General features: G+C 38.9%; 1 protein-coding gene across 1 annotated transcript in view; it reads right to left on the reverse strand.

The window, feature by feature from the left end:
- LRBA (LPS responsive beige-like anchor protein) overlaps nt 1–22,708 on the reverse strand; it is a 357,313-nt gene that overhangs the window by 21,473 nt on the left and 313,132 nt on the right. The window contains 5 exon segments of the mRNA XM_079990486.1: nt 389–556; nt 5,706–5,861; nt 9,251–9,313; nt 11,922–12,114; nt 15,492–15,581. Coding sequence (XP_079846612.1) covers nt 389–556; nt 5,706–5,861; nt 9,251–9,313; nt 11,922–12,114; nt 15,492–15,581 — 670 coding nt within the window.

The raw sequence follows: 22,708 nt of genomic DNA on the forward strand, positions 1-22,708 counted from the left end.
AAATACGGTATTTCTTTTGCCTGTATGGCTGGCTAGTATGACAGCTCTTCATAGATGTGAAGGATATTGTTCATTTCATTTCATTCATTCATTCTCTCATTTACTATTTACATTTGTTTCTCACAAAAAAGTCTCAGAGTGACTTAGCCTACAGGGCTCCACAGAAGCAGAATTATTTTCTGGGATAAACAGTATGCCCTGCAGTAACCGCACCCAAGAAATATGGAAAACAGTATATTTATTACCTGTGATCTAGGGGGCTGCTCCAAACAAGAAATGTGCCCCAGTTCAGCAATTCAGGTATAACAGTACTGAAATATCATATGCAACAAGTCTGCCATTCACAAAAAACCCCAAAACAGTAAGTAACAACAAAGGCCTTCCTTACCACTTGGGCTATCACCAATGCAGTTGGTTTTGCCATTCCAGTACCACAGTAGCAACGTTGCATCACGAGACCCTGAGAGAATGTAACAGTTTCCTCCAATGTAGGATTCGGAGCGAGAAAGACAGGTGACAACATCCCAGTGTCCAAACACTACTTGCATCAGTTTCCCTGGAATATACAAAACACATTTTTTTCCAGCCATTAGCCAATATATAAATATAGACATATAACAGTGCACTTCGCATAAGGTATATAAAGATGTGAAGCTTCCTTATACTGAATGAGATCACATATCTATCTATCTCATAAATGTCCATTCAAAAAGACAGTGGCTTTCTATCCCCAAGATCTACCAACAAGGGCCAGGTGAAAAAGACATAATTTTGGAATGAAAGAATTCTGAGGACACCCAGAATCTGCACACACAGGGCTATAAAACCACATTATAACTTCAATAACTTTTACTGGAGCTTGTTTTTCCATTTCTTCCTTTCCATGCCTTTTATTTCTTGTGGTATGACTTAGATTGTATCCCTAAGGGGCAGGGGCTCTTTTACTATGTTTTTTGCAAGCCACTCTGAGATCCTTTTTGGCTATAGTGTGAGGTATGAATGCTACTGCATTGGGACTCAGAAATTATTCCCAATATCTGGGTAATTTGATGTAGATCTACAATCAGATCTGCAACCTGGCACCTTCTGAATAAAAAAACACTTATCTTACAGTCCAGTTGTAGGGAATCTGTGGCACCAGACTTCCATCTTCTGTAACGACTGGCCATGCTAGCTGGGGTTGAAAGATGTTGAGAGTCGAACAACATCTAGATGCAGGTATCCCCAACCTTCAGCCCTCCAGATGTTTTGGACTACAATTCCCATTATCCCTGACCACTGGTCCTGTTAGCTAGGGATCATGGGAGTTGGAGGCTAAAACATCTGGCGGGCCACAGGTTGGGGATGCCTGAATCTAGAGAGTCACACATTCCCAATCTCTGTTGTAGCCTCTTTTTACTCAGACATTTTAACTTTTAGTTTGTTTGTTTTAAGCGGTTAAAAGTCATTGAAATGCTAAAATTGTCCCCAGATTTCTTTTTATCACGCCAGCCAACAAAACAATAGCACTCAAATAGAGGTATTGTTTTAATTATCCTAGATTTTTAAAAAATCCATTTAGTACTTGCAGTTTATATATAAATATGTTCCAGTTTGCATTGGTATGAATTTGATACAATGTATGTAAGCAGAAAGCATCTATGCATGTTATTATGAAGAACCAAACATATTTAAAGGGCTCTGGGTTAGGAGTGGAACTCTGTGCACACAGAAACACATTGATTCATCCTGCAAGTTCCTAGCCAGCATAGGGCAGAGTAACAGCAAGATATAAAATCATAATAATTCTTCTTCCAAAAGGTTTTCTGAGGTGCTCACACATTATTTATTTATTTATTATTATTATTATTATTATTATTATTATTATTATTATTAAAGTCTCTTCAAGGATGCTTGCAATGTGATATAGTTGTAGCCAAAAGCTTTTCTTGCCTCCCTAGATCAGGACCATGAAACATATTGTTGATCCATCATTTATTCACCGTTTTCCAGTTAGTTCAAAATACCCATTCTATTTGTGAACTCTAGCCCATGAAAAAGCTTATGCTTCTATAAATCTGTATTTAAGGCACCACAAGACTCATTTCTTTTAATTTCTCAATTAACACAACCTAATAGCTGTTTCTTTGAAAAGGTGTGATGTTGTCATCTCAGTTAGTTTTTGCTTTTACAGTGGTACCTCTGGATACGAACGGGATCCGTTCCGGAGCCGCGTTCGCATCCTGAAGTAAACATAAGACACGACTGTTCGTCTGCGCGTGCGCAGGTCGCATTTTGCAGCTTCCGCACATGCGCGACGTCATTTTGAGCATCTGCACATGTGCAAGCAGCAAAACCCGGAAGTAAGCTACTTCATCCCAAGGTATGACTGTAGTTCCAATGCAATGGGTCAGTGCATCTGGCTATTAATCAGAAGGTTAGTGGTTTGAGCCCACCCCAAGAACGGCTGTGGACACGGTTTCCTGCATGGCAGGGGGTTGGACTGGATGACCCCTGGGGTCCCTCCTGACTCTACAATTATATGATTCTACAACATTCTCTGTTTTCAAACCTCGGTCAGCAGCTTCTCAAACATTCATTTTGCTTTTGTTAAGAAACAGGAAACAGCCTTACAGAGTCAAACCATTGCTCTATTTAGCTTAGTATTCTCTACTCCAGATGTGGGAAAACTTTGGCCCTCTAGGTGTTCCCGCTCACAACACCTCCCCTCTAGGAAGAGGAGAGGCTTTGCTGAAATACAACTCACACTGGCCATTGGCCATACTTTCTGGGGCTGATGGGAGTTGTTCATCAACATCTGGAGGGGAAGAAGGTTCCCCCACCTGCTCAAACACACTGATTGGCAGTGGCTCTCAGGAGTTTCAGATAGGGATCTTTCCTTGCCCTACCAGGAGATGCCAAGGATTGAACTGGATACCTTTTTTATTCAAAGCACATGCTCTGGTAGCCTGCTACAAAGCTTCCCCAAGAGGCATGGGGCAACAGAAATCGCTCTGTCCAGCCACCTTTCTTTGTTCAATTACTTAACGATAATTTTGTAAGACAGCCTTAACTTTTTTTGCTTTAATACTACTCCAGCTTTTTACATCATACTATCAATGATTGCTCATTGTGCACTAGGACATCCTTTTTTGACAGAACAAATTTTCTAGTTAATGTTTTATATGACAGCTGTACTGCAAATAATAAAACAGGGGGAAAGTTTTTGCACTACTGAATTGAAAAAGTTGTCTGAAAATAACATCCACCACTGCAATATGGTTTTATTGTGGCTCTGCTGCTCCAGCTATACTCAGAGAGTGTGATTTATGCTCAAGGTATTTCCTGTTATACCTCCCCCCTTGAAATATAATAAGGAAAAGATTCTTTTAGCGTAAGTGCTAAAATATAATTGAATTCAACACTTGTGATAGCTTGCCATGACCTATTACTGATCACATCATCTTCTGTTCATTTCTCCCCCTCACACTCAACTCAGAAAACGTATTTGCATGGGGAGTTAACCAAATATAAAACTACAACCAGCTATTATTTGCATGTATTTTTTTTAAAAATAAATTAAATAGAAGAGTAAGCTGGTTTAAAAAGGGGGGAAAGCAGCAAAACTAGATTTTGTTTTCTATTATATTTCCTAATTGCTTATCAATCAATTAGTATAATCTTAAATAGGAATTTTCCATTGACTAGATAGAAAAAGAAAAAAGAGCAAAACTAGATTTTGCATTCTATTATATTTCTTAATTGCTTATCCATCAGTTATCATCATCTAAAATAGGACTTTCTCACTGTATACTTAATAGTGCTGCACTAGATATTAATGTTGATCTTTTTCATTAAAAATTATATGAGATAACCAAACTATTTTTGTCCCCCTGACAAAAATAACTAACGGGCTGTTTCCACCCCCATCATTCAGCCCAGACACCGAGATGCAGCTCCGAGGGTCTTCTGGAGGTTCCCTCATTGCGAGAAGTGAGGAACCAGACAGAGGGCCTTCTCGGTAGTCGAACCACCCTGTGGAACTCCCTCCTACTAGACTTTTAGAAGACACCTGAAGGAAGCCTTGTATAGGGAAGGTTTTAATATTTGATGTTTTACCGTGTTGGATGTTTTAATTTGTTGGAAGCTGCCCAGAGTGGCTGCTGCAAGCCAGTCAGATGGGTGGCATATAAATAAATCATCGTCATCACAGGAAGTTGGTTTCTTTGTTTTATATGGCATTTGGGATCCAGATGATCACAAACAGAATTCTGTTCACGGAACAGGGCTTTCCAGCCCCTTTTCCAAAGTGGAACCCACTATAGCCACTGAAAATTTGCTCTTGAGTTCTAGGTGTCTCCCAGAAAAGTGGTGGGATAAGACACAGAGAGGTGCAATGGGAATGGAGAATTAGTGGAAACTGGCTGGGGAAACTTGCACTAGTCAAGACTCATGCTACTTTGGATCCAAGCTTGATCATTCAATACATGTATCTTACTTAAGTGTTATAAAGGTAAAGGGTACAGGGACCCCTGACCATTAGGTCCAATCGTGGCCGAATCTGGGGTTGTGGCGCTCATCTCGCTTTATTGGCCGAGGGAGCCGGCATACAGCTTCCAGGTCATGTGGCCAGCATGACTAAGCCGCTTCTGGTGAACCAGAGCAGCGCACGGAAACGCCATTTACCTTCCCGCCGGAGCAGTACCTATTTATCTACTTGCACTTTGACGTGCTTTCGAACTGCTAGGTTGGCAGGAGCTGGGACAGAGCAATGGGAGCTCACCCTGTTGCGGGGATTCGAACCGCCAACCTTCTGATCGGCAAGCCCTAGGCTCTGTGGTTTAACCCATAGCTTGCTAAACATTCACTTCTAAATTTACACAATGCCTTCTATCACCATTTGCTAATCATTTTTTTTTTATTAAAAAAGCAAAATAGCCATCTGAATAAAGAGCGCTGTTTAAAGAACTGCAGTCAGGGAACGTTCAGTAAACATAACACAGCATTGCTTTAAATGGGATAATAAAAGGGAAGAAAAAGGTATATTTTGTTTTTAAATACACATACGCTTATTATTAATAATTGATTCATGTGGAAAGAACAAAGTGATTCAGCTTCACACTCCCTCCCTTATTTAGTCAGTTGAGTGCAATAGAGCACATGTGTCTCATATAGTGTATTTTGAGAGTTATTAAACACATGTCCAAGGACACATTTAATAGCAACATTTTTATGTTCCAGTTTAACTAATATGCTTTGGCCTAGTCTCAAATATGTAGCAGAAGTTGGAGGGAATGGTAGTAGAACATACAAATATTGACTGTGGGTGATCAATTTTTAATGCTTTAAAACATTTCCATGCAAGTAGAAAACTAGCGCAACAGGAACCTGGGTGGGCTAGAACCTTTCATCAGATGGACTAGCTTGTGGAATTCTTTGGTTTTAATTTGCAATGTGTTTTCTAATTGGGGGGACCATTTTAAAGTGGCATTTCCCGCCTGCAGTATGAAAGGGGTACAGTTCACTCTTCAATAATCTCCTTGAATAAATCTGCTTGGTTTCCTCTTTTTTCCTCTTTTTCTCTCTGTGTGTCATATACATCAGACTGAGAGCCTGAGAACAGGGAATGGTTTATCTTTTAAACTCTGAATGAGATTTTGAGCTGCAAAGGAAAATGCAAACAGTCAGCAAAACCTTCTCCAAAGTTTTTGAAATGAATCCAGTACCTGTATCTGTAGAGTACACCCGGAAACTTTTGTCCCAAAAACCACAGACCAGGATGTAGCGATTGTCAGAAGTGATGACAAAACACTGGGAATGGACTTGAATACTTTGATCTAGGAGATCCGTAATTTGTCTCTTGTGCATACCTGTATTGCTGGCTAGAAGGGGATGGGGGAGGAGAGACAAAAGAGAAAATAATTATTTAACACTGTAGCAAATCGAGTTTTAATTTCTTGTCAAACTGATGCACACACATTCATGCATGTTCCTTTCCTCCTACCCACCACCAATCCTTTCACTCCTTCCCCACCGTCTTGCTACAATTTCCCCATCATATTGTCGAGCACATTCTATAAGCCTCTAGTTACATACCAAAGGCATTTCCAAGGTATGCTTATCCAGCAGAATAAACCAGGTGAGTTATAACTCTGATAGATACATATTAGGACAATTATCAACTTCGATGCACCACTGGTTATACTCAGAAACATTCTGGGAGTTAATACCAGATTCACCAGAACTTCAGTGATATTGGGTTGTATATTGAAATCTGTGCCCTTCCAAATGGAATATCATACTCTATGTACCACCATAAAGTGTTGATGTGGAAAAAAAGATTACACTTCATTTTCAAAAGGTATTAATATAAACACGTGGTGATGTTTGTGTGTATGGTTACTTAATAAACTGCACTGTTAACTTCACTTTGTTACACTTGCTTCAAACATAAATGTTTAAACTATAAATCACTTTAAATGTCATGGCAAATGCAATACAGGGTTCCTGCTCTTTTTAAGAGGATAGTAATGTGAGTTTCAGTTCTTCCCACTATTCAAACCTAAAGCCAATTTCCCTATACCACTGCTGCTTCCCCTCTAACACTCCTCAACTAGGCAGTGAGGGCTACATGAGTAGTCTTCATGCAAATCTATGACCTTTTTCCTCCAGAGTCTGTCAGAAACTCTGCTGCAGTCTTCTCCAGGGTCCAGAACCACCATTATCTCAGGTTCTCTGCAATCTCATTGGCCCTTGAGTGCAAAACTCTCCTGAAGACAATCCCTCAAGTCACAAGTTCTTCCTCACAGACCTTCTTCCTCAGCTTTAGCCAATGATTTCAGTTCTTGATTCCTCTCAGCTTCTCTGAGCTACTTCTTAACTCCCTTGATGTCTACTGCCTGACTCCAGCTTCCAGCCCTTTCTTGAGCTAACCAACAGCCAAACACCAGACTCCCATGTGCTCTCCTTGGCCTGACATCTTGAGTCATCCTCTCAACAATAATTCAAATTTGTGTGAAATCCTGCTCCCTGATCGGCCTGTAACTGAGCAGAATGTCTATAAAGCAGAAACCTGACTCACAGGGCTATTACGGGTTTTTAAAGGGCAAGAGTTAGACTATCATTTAGGCCCTCTGCTGATACTCTCTTATCTCCACAGTTCTCTGTAGAAACAAATGATAGTTTACAGAAAGTTAACCCTTAAATTCAACAATGTATTAATATCCTTTTAAAAAGGAGTGCTGTATTTTGTTTTTAAAACAAAAAACTTTACCTCCTAATAAGTAGACATCCACGAATGGTATTATACCAGTATTGCACATTTTAAAATGTGCAATATAAGGCTTTATGTAATTGAATGTTTGTAAGGGTATATTTTAAACTATTCCATTCCTTGGGGAACTCATTAGGAATCAAATGGCTCTGACTTTAAATATAATTTTTGCTTAGGATGCCTACTGCATACTGTGTTATTGTATGTACACTCATATATTTTACAGTGAAAGGTGGTCTATAAATGTCCTAACAAATAATTTCTTGATACAGCTAAAACATTATCACTTGAACCAGGGATAGCGGCATACAATATAGCTTTTAGGCTGACTAAATGGAGCTCATGGAAAACCATTTGAATGTCTGGATGTAAATTTGTGCATTTGCATTGAAATGCAGAGGGGAATGCACATCAGAATCATAACTGTAATGTAGCCAAAGGTTATATTCATTGACCATGGTAATCTGTATTATATAAACTAGTCAGCTAAATAGACCCAGTCTGCAGGTAACACTAAGCCAAACTATGACTTAGTGTAAGCATGTTGGCTCCTGGAGAGGAGATCATAGCAGTTTGGGTCTATGGTTCTCCTGCAAGTATGCTGCTGTGAGATTAGCCATGGTTTAGTTTAGCATGTCATCTAGACTTGAGTTTGTTGCTTGTCTTGCTCCAGACAAAGCACAAGTTGTAACTGAGGTGGCAAAGAGGATGCAATCTCCTATGAGCCCACACACTTCTTTGTTTATGCTAAGCCATAGTTTGGCTTAGTGTTATGAGCGAATGGAGCAACAGTGCACCTTGCAACAATTTTCATGTAGTTATTACACATCACCAATCATGGCACATATATCAGTATTCATATGTGCATATACTAATAATCAATTACCACTTAAGAATGTTTTCACTAGCTATAGTAGTTATCTTAAGATTCATATACACTTTGACTAACTTGAAATAAGGTGACAAAATATTTTGTGACAATTGCCTTGGTCTTTAAATGTAAATATTCTGATTATTTGCATTCAATAACTAAAGAGCTTATAAAAGGAAGGTTTGAGAAATCAAGCTACAGATGAATTTTGAGGTGATTATGAAAATAAATTTTGTGCTCTTCTAAAGTTAAATCATAGAAGAAGAGAAAAAAAATGTATTTGCTAAGTGATGCCTTTCAGAACTGTAATACATACAAATTCACAAGCTATAATGAATTATGGTGGCCAAACTGCAAATACCTAAAACAAAGGTTTGCAAACAAACAAGCCCTTCTTCGTGGTAATAAGAATTACCACCACCATAACAAGCCACTTGGAAGCAGAATGCATTATAATGATTTATCTAGCTGAGAAACAATATCCTTAGTTTCCTGATTGTGATCCTGAAGTCTGCCATACCCTGGAAAAACGGTAGAATACTAGTACCTGAACACTAAAAATGGCTGAGCAATATATTTCAACTTTGGAACTGTTCTGCAATTACACATTAATTCCCTCAGCCTGAACAGCAGGCCTGTGAAGAAAGGATTGATCTCCCTTAATGATGAAATTCTGGCACCACAGTTTTATTTTTCACAACACAGTGCTGTTAAGAATCCCACTGTTATTATGAAAATTTCCTCAGCAAAAGAGCTCCATCGCATTACTGGCACACCAATTCATCATAACATGCCTCGCTCTTGCTCATCAACAAGTCTGAGTGATGAAAAGACCCAATATTATCCTGACAGTACTTCATGCGCATTCTCAATCACACATTATTACGGCATCCATATTAATTTTCACTGACACACGTCCTAGGCCTGTTCAAATTAGGCAAACCAATGAGGGGGAGTTGATGAAATACCAGCATAGCCACAGCTCATTGCATTCCAATTTGCATGCAAATGGTTTATCAGGAAAATTCCATTCCCAGCAACCAGCAAGTGAAAAACAACCGTAATCTACACTTCAGGGCCACCATACAGAGCTTAATGAATCGCAAAGAGAGAAGGAAGTGACAGACCTATGAGAGGATCGATTTCCACTGGCAGCTGGTATGGCTGGTCCTGTACGGCACCTTGATGAGCTAGAATGCACGAGAGAAGATTTAAAAACTGTGTTACTTTCAGGCATTAAAACCATGGAAAATCCTATAAATCAAACACTATATGCCATTGTTTCCCTGTGGAAGCTTCATCCATTTATTGAACACCATCAACAAAAAAATCCAGGTGCTTTCAAGGACTGTTTATTACATTTATTTTAGATTATTGCTATTCTCAATGTGTACCATCATCAGAGGCTCCAGCTCTGGACCATAAGCTATAGCAGATGCTTGACCAGCAGCCTCTCATGTTGCAACAAAACAAAATTAAGTGGTAAAGAGCACTGAAAACAAAATGTGACAACCATCTGCTGACTGTGGCAAATATTATTTCCTCCATTAAAAGAAAAAATACTTTGAATAGTACCGCACAAAGGATTTTTTTTTTAAAAAAAATCTTACTTTATGATGGAGAAAAGGATTTCGCTCACACTATATTAAATATTCTATTCATCATGGGAAACCTGCATACATGAACTTCAAGAAACATTTGTGAACACCAGAATTTTATGCAAATGTATGAACATTTCTTTTGTAACTGAAACATTCATGTTTTGCTGATGCTAAACACATTTTTTCCCCTCAGAGCTCCACTTCAAAATATCAATGAAAGCTTCCGGAAATGGAAGCTAACATAATAAAAATCATGTGTGCAATATCTCGCATTTTCACATGTACCTTGCAAAGCATATGCTTATTATAAAACCAGCATTGCTGGAATGATTACACAGTTGTTATGGAATTCAGAAGTCCTGCTTCAGCAAAATCTGAATAAATGATGACACAATTTAAGTTTCTACCCTATATGGACATAATGGGTAGTAAAGTGCTTAAGCTGACAAGTTACCAAAATGAAGTAGGTGTACAATTTTACTTGCACATGTAAAGAGCCACGTTAGTACGCCTCCTTGTCCTTGCATTCCTTGCAAAAGTAGTTTTTATTTAGTACCACAATTGTGATAGGAATTTTGTAACAAGCTCTGAACAAGAACTCTGTCTTGTGGTTTATAAGCTTAACAGCCAGACATATCAAAAATGAAAGGGGGGGAAATAACATTTGATAAAGAAGTGAAAAAGCTAAGGGGTAATGAAGGTTTAATGGGTAATAGGTAGTACAGAACAGTGAACATTGCTGAATAGGAGATGACTTGGGGGACAAATTGCTCCAAGGAACAGCAAGGAAAAGAAGTGGGAAAAGTGGGAAGTCAGGAGATATAGAGGTTGCTATATTTGTTTGCTAAAACTCACAATTCAAATTTAAACAGACAGAGGACCAAGGATGGTCTTTTTGCTATCCCGCTGCAAGGCAGGCCACTATAATTCAAAAGTGTGAATTCTGGTCATAGATCTGATTCTAGAAATTTCTAAAAAGTATAGCATTACCAGTTGTTTTGTTAGGCAAATTAATTTACTTATTATAAAAAGTATTTGGGAGCTAATCTTTGAGCTTTGAAGTCTACTTATTCTACAGAACAAGGTATGTATCTTGTAGGGCAGTTACAGCATTTTATTGTTATATAGAGATAGGCTACATTATTAGGTTTTCTTGTGCAATTCCTTTATAACAATGCTCTGCAAGGTTTTCTAATGACTAGAATATTTCAAAAACATAATTCTAAAATTGCTATTAGCAGAACCTGAAATAGAAGTGAACTAATTACCAGATCATTTTATGATTATGATTATGATTTATTAATTTCTATAGCCCCAAATATCACAGGGCAGTTCACCCCCCCCCCCAAAAAAAAAATACAAAATGAGAACACAAAATACATAATAAAAGCAGGAATAAAAACAAAAACAAACCAGTAACTCCCCATCTCATGAACACATTTAAAGGGCCATAGAATGTTAATCAGTCAAAGGCCTGGTTGTAGATAATTTTTTTCACCTGTCACCTAAAGATATGTAATGAAGACACCAGGTGAGCGCCGCTGCGGAGTGCACAGGGGGGCCACCACAGATAAGGCCCATTTATGTGCTTCAACCCTCTGAACTTCTCATGAAGGAGGCACATAAAGAAGGGCTTCAGATGATGATTGCAGGGTCTGGGTTGGTTTATACGAGGAGACGCTGTTCTTGAGGTACTGTGGTCTTGAGCCATTTAAGGCTTCACAGGTCAAAAGCAGCACTTTGACTTGGGCCCAGAACTTATTTGTCAGCCAGTGCAGTTGGGCCTTCTTGCCCCAGTGATCAAACTGGCTGCCGGATCCTGAACCAGCTTCGGGTGTCTTTTTAGATATTGTCTTTTCAGATATTAATAGGCATACTGAAGGATCTCATATTGGTTTGGATCAAATGAATACCTTGTTCATGTGAAAGGTATTTTAATTCATGCAAGGGTGATGCTCTTTATTTTTTGCTAGTTCCCTCCAGCTGCAGTATCCATACCTGCATCCTTCACAGTCCTCCAATCCCAGGAATGACTTTCTAGAGATACAGTGGGAAGGATGGAAAGTTCCACTCTCATAATGGAACTTCGTTTGTGGTTCCTAAGACCCAACCCATTACAAACAAGCATCATCTTTGACACATAAAATCAACCCAACTTGCTGTTTATATCTTAACTTGCTAGTATTTCCATACTTACCAGGAAGGTTGTGCCACTTATTCACAGCAAACAGTCGATTAGCAGTGACGGTAATCACAGCAGGATTTGCCAAACCAGGCTGGGTGTTGGCTGCTACATGCGTTACAGGGGAGTTTGATGGAAATTTGAGGACCATGATGACATCTTGCTGAGCTTGGTCTGTGAACATCAATGGACTCTGCAGGAGGAGATACTGTTGAGTGGGCACAACAAGACCCCAACCACACGGAAAAAAGGAAAGACAAAGGAGGAAGAAAGAAAGACAGGACAGGACAAAAGAAGGAAGACCCAATTAAAACAAGCAATAGCCACCGCAAATGAATGCCAATGCAGTAATTTTTGACAGGCCCATGGAAACTATCATTTTATTGAACACCTTGAGGTTTTTTTCCTTAATTACACACAGAGCAGGGAAAAATTAAGAAGCCAACATTTGTAGCAAGTCATTGGCCCCATTTAAAAGTTTCCAGTTGCCTGTATCTTGCAAACAGTTTAGCTTCAACATCAGCAGAAGTAGTGCTTCAAAAAAAGTACACTCCAATTAAAAAAAAAAAAAAAGCAGAGAATTTTAAAAGCTGCACCAAAGCTCAAAGAATAAAATTCCAGGAAAATCATAGAGAGGGTAAAAAACAGAAAACTGAATTTGCAGTGTTTGCATACCATCAGAATTAATTTAGGAATAGCAATACAGAATTAAAATGTGTAATGCATGTACTTTTCTATGTCTTTCTATGTATTGTATAGCTTAGACACCAGAGGCTGTTACTGATACAAGGAATGATTTTTTTGCCAATTCACCAGCAGATCCTAGTATCACCTCCCATAGAAGATTTTCAGAGGACAGAGAGGATTGCAGGAGTAAAGAGGGTTTGGTGAATATTGTGTCCTCCAACACAGGAGTATTCCGTGAGCAGAATTCCAGTCATGGAAAATTATGATCTAAGTCTAAAACTTTATGACTTTAAAGCAGAATAAATTAAAGGTGGGTGTAAAGGTAAAGGTAAAGGTACCCCTGCCCATACGGGCCAGTCTTGACAGACTCTGGGGTTGTGCGCCCATCTCACTTAAGAGGCCAGGGGCCAGCGCTGTCCGGAGACACTTCCGGGTCACGTGGCCAGCGTGACATCGCTGCTCTGGCCAGAGCCAGAGCCAGAGCCGCACACGGAAACGCCGTTTACCTTCCCGCTGGTAAGCGGTCCCTATTTATCTACTTGCACCCGGAGGTGCTTTCGAACTGCTAGGTTGGCAGGCGCTGGGACCGAGCAGCGGGAGCGCACCCTGCCGCAGGGATTTGAACCGCCGACCTTTCGATCGGCAAGCCCTAGGCGCTGAGGCTTTAACCCACAGCGCCACCTGCGTAAGGTGGGTGTAGGGGTTGGATAAATCTAAGTTAGCTGCACTCTGTTCCCATTGAAAGTCTCTGGAACATACATAAATATGTATAAATGAAATGTATTAGAAAACCACAAGATTTAAACCACTATCCTAAAAACTTGTGCTTATAGACAATGCATAACGTCACTATGACAAAAGCATCTCTCACTTTTTTGTGATGCTTTGTTGACACAGCTATTAAGCTATATAAAGCTCAAGTCAGGATTGTCAGAGTGCTTGGTTTTAATGTTCAGTTTGCTGAGAGAAATTTATATTTACATGGAGTGTTTTCTTCATTGTCCATTAGTATAACCTGTGACTGCATCTGAGAAACTATTTTTTAATAATTAATTAGTATCTTTATGGAATTTGAATACGCTGGTTATGGCTTTTGCCTCTTTATCATCAGCAACTTTACAATGCATGTACACATATGTAAATGTGTATATAAGAGAGCACATTTAGCATATTTTTATACAGAACTAATAAAAAATTAAGCTCATTTGCATTTTTATTATCACTCCTTTTAAAAAAGTTATTAAGAGTACTTAGAAAAACATATTGCACTATGAATTCCTATTTACAGTCTTTGTATAAAGGTGTAAATAAAAACAACTAATAAGCTACCCAGACACCCTTTTGAGCAAGTGGCTAAAAGCCAATCAATATTATGAGTTAATCCTCCCTGGATGCTCATTCAATTAAAGGTGTCAGTAATGCCTCATCTGATGTGGCCTCAATTAAATCCAGCTATCTGATGGTGTGAAAACACAAGGGGATACAGCAACAGCAGCCAAACCAGACAAATAGGCAGCCTTCATGTGATTGCTAATTACTACACCTGGTGCATATTATGGCTTGTGCACTTAACGCAGCCCGTGGTGCCTTTAATTTCTTCTCTATACATACTCCACCTACCTCCCCTCCCCCCCCAAAAAAATCTTGCATTGAAACTTTTAGTGATTAACTGAATCATTATGGTGGTAAAACATTTGGCTTTGTGACAGGGAAAGCCAATGTACTAATGCATCTGAAAAGCCAATGTGTTTTTGTCTAGGAAAAACTTGATCTTTGCTCAAATTCTAGTGTTCAAAACCATTTATCATCTGGTACCTGGGTTATCAAACAACAACAGCTGCAGGAGTAAAAACATGAACCTCAGCGTAGGACTGATCTGCACATTTTACATTTCTGAAGACATTTGCAGATGGAGAAGTCAATTACACATCTGCTTACTTGGAAAAGCTGAGAAGTGCAAAGTGGTAACAAAATCTCATCACCGCCCAATGCTCAGACATATCATCTGCCCACCCGTTCCCTGAGAGATCTGTATAGTTTGGCTACAACTTTTAGAAATGGAATGTGTGGATCAGACCACCACTGAACTTAAAAAAACAAAACTGTTAAGGATTTGGAAGCTACCGTAATCAGAGGATCAACATGTTGATTTCCATATTGTGTTAAAAAGAGTTACAATTTAATGTTTCATATTACTTGCATACAATCATGTACCTGCATAATAATACAGTGTGAGCAACCTTGAATTCAAGCAACTGATAAGGTAACTGATGTATCTTGTGCTTTTTGGTTCTTTTGCTTCCCACCAAAACCTCTCCTCCTGCTTTGGCCCATCTGCCTCTCCTCCCTCTACTTCCCATAAGTACAACTCTAACATAGTATGGCAACCTTAATTTAGTACAGAAAATTTGTTGTCATTAAATGTTGCATGTTTTAGTATTGAGCACAGAACCACAGGGCCTATGCAGAAAACTACTGATCCTATGATATATCTAAATATTCTGAAAACACACAGTATACGAACAAACGCACCTGACTCTTCACAAGAACCACACCTTGACAAATGCCACACCCAAATGAGGACAATGGATGACATTCAATGGTGTCGGCCTGCTTTCAGAACAGGCTTCCACTCTTAACGTTGCTCATGCAACGTTGGATATCACCTAACAGCAAAGTACCCATCGACTCTAATGCCCTGGCTTGTCCGCAATGTTCCTAAAACCTGGCTCAGAAAATGAACAAACCTTTTCTATCCTTCATAATGCATTCAATTAAGTCTATGGAGAAAGAACATAATTTTAAATCACTTAAAATTATCTATACTGGGAAATGAAGTGTGTCTGTATGAATTTGGAGCAGCTGATTCGCAAATAATTAACCTGGCACCTAACTTACCACCTGCATGGCAGAGCTTCTTGGAGGATGTGGCTCTATGAGCAGTTGGGAAGGAGTCTGCCCAAAACTTCGGATTTGAGCTTCAACAGCCTGGAAAAAACATAGGCAGGTTTGCATGTTAAGAGGTGCTAATTACAGGCAATAGAACCATAACTGTCACCTGAAAATGTCATTCCACACTTCTGGTTTTTTTCATCTTGAAAATCAAGCCCGTGTGTGCACAGTGGGGCTAAGTGCTTGGCACTGGTATTAAGAATGAGGTAATCATTTTAGTACTCTAGGAGCTATTTCCATGAGAAACTGCAAAACTTCATTCTGTTCCGTGATATTAAACAGAGACCAGCTATTACAATCAGAAACTCTCCTTATGGGCTCCATTTTTCTTTGCTTCCACCGCCTTGTTCTGCCTGCATCATCTGCCTGCAACAAAAGCTAATATTTTCAGGTACTAAGAAAAACTCAGACCTCTAAGTATTTCTACCTTTGTCCTAAGCGTTACCCTAAAGGTGGAAAAAGTAGCAAAGGCCTTCAAACAGAATTGTCAATATAAAATGCAATACAAATTACATTTAGGATGGTATCAGCAGCATAAAATTTAAATGTAAGAATGTGTTCAGAACAACTGTAATTTAAAACTAAAGTATTTTCTATATAAGCCCTTTACTTTTCTAAATAATGAAATCAAATTTAATGAACAATATTCAATTAATTAAAAAAAATACATTGAAATGCAGAGATAAATATGCGCTGCCCTTTCTTAGTTTGAGGTTGTAATCCTGTGTACCGGTAGGGTGCTTAAATCCTATTGAATTGAAGCAGCCTTAATGTATGAAGGACTGCAATCTAAATGTTACAAAGTGATAAATTGATTGAAATGTCTTGAAATAGCAAGTATTCATTCTTTAAATATCAGTTCTACTTAATTTGCTCTAGTTACAAAGCCAACACATTTATTTTGTATCTTTTAAAGACCTTAGGCAAATTGCTCTGGAGAAAACTACCATGCTCTTCAACCGAAAGGTCTACACCCCAGTCTTCCCAACCCTGGTTTCCCATATATTGCTGAATCACAATTCCTGTGATCTCTGACCATTGACCATGATTGTTTGGGATGACTAGGGTTGTAGTCCAACATCATCTGAAGATCCAAGGGTGAAACTTACAGTAAAGTTCTTAGCTTTATTTAAACGATTTGCTAATATTATGAAAATAATAACCTACACAGAATCATGACACTAATTATGACTTCCAATCCAATGTGGTGACCAATTCCAATTAAACTCAGAGGAACTGAGCCAGTGAATTAGCATTGTTCCAAATGTGATCCTGAATCTATAATGCAAGCATCTTCATACTTGGAAATAGGAATATCTTGTGCTCTCCGGGCATCTGAGGACAGGGCTGCATGGTCTAAAGAAGAAAGGACTGCTGTCAAAATGGAAGCCTTGTGTTGAGTTCTCCTTCATTTGACCCCAAGTCTGATACTTCCATGCTGTGTACATCAGAGGCCACAGGAGCCAAATGACGTGAAGCAGGAATCAGGCTGTTGCAATGACATCAGGACAGGAGTAAATTGAAGTAGCTTCAAGGACATGGGCCTAAGTACAGTGTGTCATAATGATACTGAAGCTAAGCAGATCTGTGCCTGAATGAGAGACTGCATATGTATCCTTGAGTTCCAAGGGTGGGCTGGAAACTCAGCATTCTGCAGCCAATAGTTCTGTCCCAAGGTTATCTATTATCTCTGGTCTTCAACAGTAGTACACATTTATTTACTATGCATTCCAAGAACTGCAATGAAACTGCCAGGGAACTGGGCTCGGCTATTACTCTGCCATATAAGCTTTTCACTAGTGAAAAGTTTCCCACATCAGCATCTAATTAAAAAGTAATACAATTAATCTGGAACATCAACTACAATAATACAAAATTACACAAACCAACGTTTTAGCTCAATGCTTCTAAAACATTTCAGTAATAAAAAGTCCTATTTCTGTTAGTCCTCTGTAATAACAGAACTTTGGTTCTTTCCATAATTGTTCCAGATGCTGTAAAATGAGGCTATAAAATGAAACAAACTATAGGACTCCTTTACAATCCATTGCTCTACACAGAGAGAGAGAGAGCGTTTAGCATTTCCACATGTTAAGCTGAAAAATATGTTAATGTGTAATGAACAAATGATTAAATATTGATCACTTGTACTGATTGTGTATATACACACACACATACGCAACTGGTTACCAGGTGTGTGGAATTACTTCTCTGCTTTCTCTTCTCTCTGGCAGTAATAAAGAGGCAAGAGAAACGTAGACTTTCCTTGGCAGCGTTTTAGTTTTTAATTTAATGCGTAGTTCCAGTCTCTGAACATGTTATATATTCCAGTACTCAGTTTCTGAGGAGATGTGGGAGACCCAGGCTGTTTGGGAGTCATACCATCTGCCCTGGAAGCCTGCTACTTAATACTAAACATGTGGGAACAGGATTCAATTGCTCAATGAGGAGGCAAAGGAACTCTGCACATGCTCAAAAGCATTTTTAAAAATCACTTTACATGTTCCAAGCTTTAGCTCTCCTATTATAAACAAGCGATTGGGCTGAGCTTTTTTGAGCCCTGGCATAAATTAAACTCTTCCCTCTTTTAACTGTGAAAAAAAGTTAATTCAATAGTATGCAGTGCCCACCAAATAGGGTTGTAAATTTATCCAGGAGACGCGTATTAGAGAGTTTGAACATATGGATGCAGTTAAGGCAAAAACAGATGTTTGTTACTTTTCTTTGCAGCACCACTCAGAAACGAAATCAAAATTGCTTCCCCTCCGTGTTTATGTCTGAAAAGGACTATAAAACGGAATGGGAAGGAGGTAGAGGGAGAAGTGGAAGACAAAATGAGGGGGGAAAAAGAATGGAATTGCCTACAGTTTTAGCGAAAATAATGAGAGTGATTAAAGCAATCTCAAATGCAGTGATTGCAAGCATTACAATATTGAGATGTAACAAAACTCGTTAATATTAAGGAAGTTGCTTAAAGCTACTTTTTAACAATCATACAATATCACACAGGTATGTTTCTTGGATCATCTTGCATATATTAGATGGATTTATATCTATGCAGGATTCAACAGAGTCCATCTAAAAGATGCCAATTTTCTATACAACATTGTGAATGTTGTAATACTCTCAAGCTACAAGCATCTGAAACTAAAATGTGCTTCTGTCAATCAAATATGGCGAATTATTAATGTATTCAAAGTTTGACCCGCTATCTTCCCATGATTCAGAACTCCTTATGTCCAGTTTTATCCTCACAACAATATCTGCATGGTAGGTTAGACTGAGATAAAGCACTGAGCCTAAAATCACTCAGTGAAACATCCTTTCTGGCTGAGATTTAAACCCAGCAAGCAGTTTACACCACACTAGAGCTGATGGCATGAGGCACATGCTGGGGCGGGGGGGCGGGGCGGGGAACTGAGTGGAATATTTTGGTGTTGCCAGGACACACATCGAAGAAATGGTTTCCCCATACCTTTGGTTCATACACCACTTACGTTCAGCATAATTATGGCTCTTGGCTTTGAAAAGAATCAGTGATTTCTAGCTATTCCTTTCCTTTCAGTAGCATGCTGCTTGACAGCATCAGGGAAGACTGACTTTCCATTCAAATGGTGCAGTTGAATGGCATATTTAGGGCTGTGTGGGATACTGCCCACCCCCCAATCTGCAGGACCATTCTTCCCCCAGAAAAGGTTTATGTAGGTACCGGTATGTGCAGAATATCAGAACTTTGGGGGAGGAATGAGTAAAAGTTGCTCATGAGGAGTCATCGTCCCCACTCTTCATGCTTGTGCTCCATGTTGACTTCAAATCTGCTCCTAAGAACAGATTTAGGGGGCACGTTTGGGGAGAAGTCCTGTTGTGCAAATGGAATTCATTCCGCTACCACAAAGCTACTTAGTGATATAGATATTTTGATCTATATATGGCAAAAGTTTCTTTTGGAAGAAAAGAAGTAAATATTGAATTGTATTTTTTTAAAAAGGAATAATGGGCTGGATTCAAAGTCAGATGCGCAGAAAGCTGGTGCACATTTTGCCTCATATTTCTTTGCTGTTGTATATGCTGTCTGATGAAGAGTGCTTCTCTTCATAATAAAGACAGACAGATAATCTGGTAAAAACAGTAAGTATACTTTTACCAAAAATACAGCTGATGTTAAATGTTTTGAAGTTGTAGAAGCAAATATCAACTGTTATCAACTGTGGATAACAGAAGCCTAGCTTTTCCAATACTAGCAGGCAGGATGGCAAGTACCAAAGGCCAAAGTCACTCTGGATGTGATTTGCTTCCTACAAGTCATTTTTTTCCTGATGCATCAGGTACCCATCAGTAGAGAATGGAAATTAGGTTGGGCAGGAAAATAAACGCAGCTCTGAAAGTCTTATGCTCATATCTTGAGCTACTTGGAAAACCTAACAATAATATATTTTCATCTGCAATATGTCAATTATCAAAGATTATGTGCAGAAACTAACAGGGCTCTATGTTGTCATTTTTATTTGGTTGTGGAATTCTGACTGGATATTATTTTGGGGTGCCACTACTTCTCCCAAGGTGCTCTTTCAATGGAGAGAGAATTGGGGGGGGGGGGTGGAGAGGAAACTTCAGAAGGCAAAAAAGAAAAGTAAAACTTTTTAAAGCATAATCATCGGGTCTCCAGAACTCCATTATACGTAAAAAATAAACTTTATGTGAGAAGGGGAAAATGGTGTATGAAAACCTACTTTGTCCAGTCTAATTATAAGAATAGCTGTTGGGGGCAATTACATTACAGCCAGTGAGTTAAAACAGAAAAGTAATTACAGTTTGTGAAAACAAGGATTTATTTTCCCTTTCAGAGTCATGCAACTTGCTCTAATCTGAATCTGTACATTCCAGGCATATTAAACTGAGGCCTAGTGCAACTTCAGTGCAATCTCCAATTCATGCAAACTGTCCATCTACTACATTGTAATCCCAGCTGCCAATCTGAAATAAACCAGTTAGTCAGAGCAGACACAACCTACAGAAACAAATGTCACTCAATAATGTTCAGAGGCACTGGGTTCATGGATAATTTCAAACAGTATCTCTGTCTGGAACACTGATGTGCTCATTGAGAACACCTAAATCTCTAGCTACTGGAAATAAGCAGATAAAGTGGAACAAGAAAAATAGGCCTGCAAAATACTTCAAAGAGACTTAAGAGAAAATGCCAAAGGAATTCAAAGAAACTTGAAGGAAGAATGACTGAATGTAATGCATGCAAGAGTGCAGATACTTTGGGGATGGCGCAGATTTCATTATGAGATTAGGAACCATCACACTTATTTTCACACAGTATGAGAATATCATTCAGGCTGTACTGCCACATTTCACGGTTAACAATGTTGGATAGCAGGGCAGAAAAGCCCTCAGCATAATGATACCAGGTCCTGAGTTAAGTTCTACTAGTAATTAGACATTATGGAGAGCAAAGGGATAGCTCAACAAATGGCTGTCGGTCTGGACAGCAGTTGTGTTTTTTCCCCTTATGTCTAGTTCTCTACCCCAGATTGTTAAATTAAATGGACCTTTGAATTTACTGATAAGAAGGTAATTCTTATTGCTTGCTCTTGTGCTGGAGCCAACCCAGTTTCGTTTCTCACGGTAAGTACAAGTTGTGCCAAAGAAATTATCACACTACTTTGTTCTTATTTATATCAAAATAGTGTTGCTTAAAGAGAAACATCAAATGCTGATATTGTCATTAAATCACCATTTAAAACAATACAGTTAGTACTTGAAAACAAAGGTTTTTCCTCACTAAATGGAGTTTGCTTTTAAAACTTTAACTGGTAATAGATACTAGATACAAGCAGAATACCCTTTCCTCAGAGAATCCTTATCCAAACAAAATTAATTCAAGGTGAAGTATGAAGCAGGTTCTCCTAAAAAATAAAAAAGGAACCCCAAAACACACGGCTGAATATATTACCATCATGCAGTGGGCCTGTTTTTCACTAAGCTTCAGAGAAAGAGATCACAGCCCAGTGCCCAGTACTGTTGACAAGCTAAACTCCAGGTGGCCGTGAAAACAATGTATTTGGTTTTGATACGTTCTTTTTTAAAAAATAAAAAAATCTGGCACAGTTTTATGGTATTTTAAATGCAGGTTTTCAATTAAAAACAGACTAATCCTTAACATTTATTTAGCTTTTCACAGTTTCTGTGCTGTGTGCTGTGTCAAGCAAACCATCTGGGCAACACACTTCTGGCTAGTGAGTCTTCCAACATATTTGTTTCTACAACACTTTCGAATTGTGCATAAATGTAGTATTCAGTTATTTTATTCACACATTTAAAATATACTCCTTTGCTGCAGCGTCCTGTAATCACTTTAGTGAATTTCTAAGACATGCATCAAAGGTTGTACTCCATCTGCATGTAAACAAGACCTGCTGATAATTTAAAAGTATTTAGCGACTGTTAAGACTAGGCTATAAATACAAATGTGTTTAGATTTCCTGAAAGATTCACTAGCTCAGCTGTCTTCATCTGATTTAGAGCTGAAATACCTGGCTCCCACCATGGATGAAAAGGACTGGGAAGTCAAACATACTTTCTATCTGATAGGATAGCAGACTTGCTACTGCTGTCATTAAATTGGGGTAAACTAAACATTGCTGATGCTGGTGAAAAAAAATCCCATCATTCAAATGCTGGCCTATATGAAATAACCAATTTTAGAAAATGCTCAGGCTCAGTATATGTCAGACCTTCAGAGGAATGGAAAACAGGAAGTGAGGTAGTAGCTACGCAGAGCTCTAGATGTTCATTTCCATCATATCTGATTCACAAGGACTGGGATTCTTCAAGGTTTTTGAACACAAGAAACTGCAGTAAAAGTGAAGGCAACAAAGGCTAAGGAAGAAACTAATTTCTATTTAGTAATTGTATGTGGGCCCCAAATATCAGAAAGAATGTCTCCACCCAGACCAACCCCATCCATTCACTGTTAAGGGATTCCCATTTGGTGACCCCTGTGCTAAGCAAAGGCTTGCACTGCAGAGGTTTGGGGGATGGCCTTCCCTGCAGTGGTTCCAGATCTCTAGAACAGCCTCCCTTCTGAAGTGCAACACATCTCTGTCAGTATATGAAAGCAACGCAGCTGCAAACCGGTAGCTTGTTGACATCAC

The sequence above is a fragment of the Podarcis cretensis genome (assembly GCF_951804945.1).
Source record: "Podarcis cretensis genome assembly, chromosome: 9".
Classification (NCBI taxonomy): Eukaryota; Metazoa; Chordata; class Lepidosauria; order Squamata; family Lacertidae; genus Podarcis; species Podarcis cretensis.